At 44.1% G+C, this 5,441-nt stretch overlaps 1 protein-coding gene across 1 annotated transcript in view; it reads left to right on the top strand.

Moving 5' to 3' along the window:
* The window catches only part of LOC143288709 (uncharacterized), a 45,364-nt gene extending 42,907 nt beyond the window's left edge, over positions 1-2,457 (top strand). The window contains exons 6-7 of the mRNA XM_076597337.1: positions 1,818-2,077; positions 2,368-2,457. Coding sequence (XP_076453452.1) covers positions 1,818-2,077; positions 2,368-2,457 — 350 coding nt within the window. The remainder of the gene's footprint in view (positions 1-1,817; positions 2,078-2,367) is intronic.
* Positions 2,458-5,441: the final 2,984 nt, after the last annotated feature.

Raw genomic sequence — 5,441 nt, 5'->3', positions numbered from 1 at the left:
CTTGATAATATCGAGAAGGTTCATTCCTTTGCATGTTAACGTTTTTTTGAACATACCACTTAGAGTACCAGACAAGTTTGCATACGGCGAATTAGGACGTTATCCACTGTATATAAACAGTGCTATGAGGTGTGTCAGGTACTGGTTAAGGTTGTTGAATATGAAGTGCACCGATTACCCAGACAGGCATATTTGATGTTGTTGAACCTGGACGAAAGGGGAAACAATGCTAGTTGTCTTTAGTCAAAAATACTTTATTTAGACTTGGATTTGGGTATGTCTGGTTGCAACAGGGCGTTGGTTGTGAGCAAGCGTTTTTGTCATTATTTAAGCAAAGAATGAAAGATATATTTATGCAAGAGTGGGACGAGTCAGTAATGTCAAAAGATATATATCATAACTACAGACTGTTCAAAACTGGTTTTGAATGTGAGCAATATTTTGTCTTTGTGGATAAAAAGTGTTTCAGGGACTGCTTGATGAAATTACGGCTTGGTTTGCTATAAATGGATCATTTTTCAGGAGAACATTCAAATGTAATTCAAATCACGCATGTAAACGTAGTAACGTGGTCGAAGATGAAAATCATTTTATAAACAGTTGTGACCTATACAATAACCTAAGGCAAAAACATCTGAACTCTGAAGGTCAATCATATGTTCACTTTCTGAAGAATGGTTTTATTTGCAGTATTCGTAAACTCTGTGTTTATATGTTTAATGCCCTGAAGACACAACAGGAATTTGTTGACAGCAATGAAGAAATCTAGAATTAATTTACAATGCACAAGAGGCACTTTTGTTCTACACGTTTAAGTTAGCGTGTATTTCACATTGAGTTGTCGCTACATGATCACCATATTGTGTACTTTTGACCTCTTTCTATGGGCCGGAGACCTGGAAATTAAAGTTTTTGTTCTTGTTCTTGTTCTTGCTCTCTCTGTCTCTGTCTCTGTCTCTGTCTCTCTCTCTCTCTCTCTCTCTCTCTCTCTCTCTCTCTCTCTCTCTCTCTCTTCTCTCTCTCGTTCTTATTATAACTACCAGCATGTGCCATTCTTTGACAAAAGCCACTCGCCCGTCTCAGCCAATATTGGTGAACAGGTTAGGCATAAAGAAAAGAAACCTGATGCGCACTGTCGATTGTGTGTGTATCTGTCGTTGGTTTTCTTGGGTTTTTTTTTTTTTTTAGCTTGGCCACTTCTCAGCAAAACAAAAAACAAAAAGAAAAGGGCTATTCGCTCTCTGTATCATGTCACTGGTATATTTTCTACCATACCTATCTATATTTTCAAATAAAGTGATTGGGGTTCAAAGCAATTCAAAAATTGTGATGCAGCCTCAATCTAGTCTTTTCAGCAGACTGATATTCATTGCCGACAGAAAAGTAAAAGCATCATGCATTTTGAATTTCAGCGCAGCAATGACAACACTTCTATACAGATAAAGTACAAGAATGGGGAAATTGGATCACCCTGTCTGCAACCTCTTGTAATATAAACAAGCTTGAGCACTGACCATTAAATGAAACACGAAGAAGCACTTTTGTGCAATGTTTAAAACAGCCTGATCAATTCCTGCGGAAAAATAAAGAAATCCAGTATTATTTTCAGTAAAATCCTCTGGAACACTATCGAATGCTATCAAAAAATCCACCAAAGTAATAATCCTACAATCCTGGAAAGTGTTCGTTCGCGGTGAGAAGTACATTGTATAATAGTATGTGGGAATAATCCTGGAATAAGTTGCTTCTCAGTGAAAAGAAGTACCTCGTATAATAGAATACAGGAATAATATTTGTCTTTTTTTTCTTTTCTCCAGAACTGGAATCCGGACGGACGGCGTTTCTCTCCCCGTTTTCACTGTACCCGCTGGCCCCCACCACCCTCCCCAGAGAGCCCCTCTCCCCCTTCCGCGCCGACCCAGCCTCCTCCCCCTCCTCCTCCTCCTCCCCCCACCACCGGCCCTTCGACTTCCCGCCTCCTCCCCCTCCTCCTCTTCCTCATCCTCATCCTCCTTCTCTCACTCTCCCTTCTCTCACTCTCCCTTCTCTCACTCCCCTTTCCACTGTCGTGGCGGCGGTGGCCGCCACTTCCCCTTCCTCCTCCTCCTCCACCTCCTCCTCCTCCCCCTCCACCTCCCCCCTGCGCCCCTCCCCCTTCTTCCCCTCCTCCTCCTCCTCCTCCCCAGCTTCCTTCTCTTCCTCCACGTGCTGGCCTTCCGGCCTGGCCGCCGTCACCGCTTCCCCCCACCACCATCACCCCCACCACCACCCCCATGGGGCGGGCGCGGGCGCGGGTTGCTTCCTGTACCCGACTGGGTTGTTCCCAGGGCTTGGGACGTCCCCCTCGTCGTCCTCCTCCATGTGGAGCATGCCTCTCTTGGCCGCCAACACCACCTTCCGCGCCGCCGCGGCCGCCGCCGCAGCCGCCGCTGCAGCCGCCGCTGCCGCTGCTGCTGACGCTTCTTCCGCCGCTTCGCCGACGCCGTCATCGGCGTTTACGTCATTGGATGACGTCAGGCTTTGCGGAGGAATTGGAGGAGGAGGAGGGTCGAGGTCGGAAGAGGAGGAGGAGACGGATGGGAGGGAGATGGAGAGATCGGCGCGGGGAGAGTTGTTGAAGACGGGAGGAGTAGGAGATGGAAGTGGTGGTGGGGGTTGGGGTGTTGACGTCATCGGCAAGCCCGGGGGCAAGGAAGGGGGCGGCGGGCAGCTCTTCAGAACCTCTGACGACAGAAGTTTCGCCGACGACGTCAACCTCTTTGTGGACAAGGCCTATGACGTCACCGTCCGCGGAGACTCGCTGACGAAGTCGGCGGATGCGCCTCCCGGTGACGTCACGGAATCGGATGAGGTCATCAACGTGTGTGACGTCAGCACCCCGTCCAGATAGACTGAGGAATATTTGGGGACGGGGTGTGTGGGTGGGTTGGGGGTTGGTGGGAGGGGGGGGGGGGAGAGATACTGGAGTTTTTGTTGTATATTAACTTCATGTTTAAAAAAAAAATCCGATTTAACTTCTGATTGTGACGAGCAGAGATACAGAGAGAGAAAGACAAGACAGCGAAAATTATCTTGAGAACATATTTGTGAGAAAGAGGCAGAGATCACGTGTGTGTGTGTGTGTGTGTGTGTGTAGTATGTGCGTGTTTGGATCAGTAATCTCAATAATATCATTTTGTTTGAAACTTGCTTCCATCGCAACTACTTTTCCGCTTCTGATTCAACAATTCTATATAATGATGATGATGAATGACTGAATACACATGCTTTGAGATGAATTTTGATATGAATCGTTTGTCGTTTTAAGCTTCTGCTTGTTTTGTTTGTTTTTGTTTTTTTTGTTGTTGTTTTTTTTTTGGCGGAAAGGCTGGAGAGGGGGTTTCTTCTAAAAACTTTCATTAATCAGTAAATGAATTATGTACAGTTGCTCCTAGTCAGGTTAGTGTTTGTGTCAGTCGGTGACTGATGAAATAAATCTCTGTACATATGAATGGAAGAACATGTAAGAGTTTGGTTGTTGTTGTTGTTGTTGTTTTGCTTTTGTTTTTGTTTTATATCGACCTTGATATCTGCATGATAATGAACGACAACCGTAAAACCCTAGAACTAATAACCCGTTTCATTGTCTTCATCGATATCCGTTCAATGTGTATTATCTTTCGTGGAATGAATCAGAACTTTTCTGGGGGTTTTTTGTTGTTGTTGTTGTTTGTTTGTTTTTGTTTTGTTTTTTTTGTTTTATTTTTTGTTGTTGTTGTTGTTTTGTTGTGGGTTTTTTTGTTGTTTTTTTTTGTTTTTGTTTTTTGTCGTTTGCTTGCTTGTCTGTCTGTTTGTTCTTTTTATTTCTCAAATAATTATATACTAAAGGTGAAGTGCCTCTTGAGATTTCAAGAATGGTTACATGTCCCAAGGCCTTATATGGCCACAAGGGCAGTGAATTCACATCCACTGAGCACGGCATGGAAAGACGGGGGACCAAAATTGATGACCTCCTTTAAACAGTTTTAACCTTTCGCCTTGCAGCCAAAGGTAGGTAACCCTCATTCACACCAGGGTGGAGTGAAGAAAATCGGAGTGAAGTGCCTTCTGTATTTCTGAGTGTGTGTCTGTGTCTGTGTCTTATTATACTGATAGCACAGTATATAAGAAAGGAGCTGTTTGATAAAACGTCGCAACTAAAGAAGTGCATTACGTTGAAGAAATGGTTACATGACTTTAACGGGGGGAGGGGGGGGGGGATATAAAAAATTGAGAAAAAAAAACAAAACAAAAAAAAAACGGAGACCAAAAACGAAGGATGTTGAAGGAACATTATAAGACATTCCTTCGAAAATGTCAGATTTTTTTTTTTTTTTTTTTTTTTTTTTTTTAACAACCAAAGTGTCCTTCTGTCACAAAAAGGATGCAATATGCTTCCCCAGAAGTGCCAAAACATCAGCATTTTTCTTTTTTCTTATCTCTTTTTTTTGTGTGTGTGTGGGGAGGGGAGGAGGGAGAGGGGAGAAGAAGGTGGGCAGGGAGGGGGGGGTCAGGGGGCGGGGAGGGGGGGGCGGGGGGGGGGCAAAGCGTAAAATGACAACGTAAGAGGAAGGTGGTGGAGAGATGGATGAGTGAGGTTTCGGCACACGAGGAAACGAAATGATGACTGGAAATGGCACGCGCTGCGTTGTCATGAACTATTTTGATTGACTCAGTATGCATGTGTATTGTGAAGTATCTGGAAACAGTGGATATATATATATATATATATATATATATATATATAGGCGTGAGAGTTCTTAAAGATGGAATAATGAAACACTGACGATTGTTTATAATAAGCACGTTGTGTGCACGTTTCTTTCCGGGTATTGATGGCTGCCGTTGTTGCTGTTTTGTTTTGTTTTGTTTTGTTTTCAGCTTCGCTTTTGAATCCAGTGAACATTGTTGTCAGTTGCGAAGCAGACCAATCTAATCACATTGTTCTTTACGATGATTTGGGGGAGGGGGGGAGATATTTTTTTTGTTTTGTTTTCTATTTTGCTAGTTTTTGTGACTTTTTTGTGGTGGAAATGGTTTTGGGGGCATTTATGCAATAAAAAAAATTTAAAAAGAGAAGAGTGTTTGCTTCATTCACCATTTTCGGGGCCTTGTAGTTTTCATGGAGAGAGTTGCATGGACACTTTCTTTCTTTATAGAAACTGAAAAAAGATCTGTTTATTTCCTCATTCATTTATAGCCAGCCGGCGTTATGCGCGTGCCCGTTCCACACACACACACACACACACTGACACACACACCGGCACACACAACCATTCGAACTCTCTTTTCACACACACACACACACCTCGTTCTCACCACCTCACCTCTACCCTCCTCCCTCCCTCCTCTCCTGTTCTCCACCACTCCCCGCCCTCCCCCACACACACACACACCTACCCCCTCCCCCCACACACCACACA

This window comes from Babylonia areolata, chromosome 13, assembly GCF_041734735.1.
Source record: "Babylonia areolata isolate BAREFJ2019XMU chromosome 13, ASM4173473v1, whole genome shotgun sequence".
In the NCBI taxonomy this organism is placed as follows: domain Eukaryota; kingdom Metazoa; phylum Mollusca; class Gastropoda; order Neogastropoda; family Buccinidae; genus Babylonia; species Babylonia areolata.
Note: the sequence above shows the minus strand (reverse complement) of the source record. Positions and strands in the feature narration are given on the sequence as shown.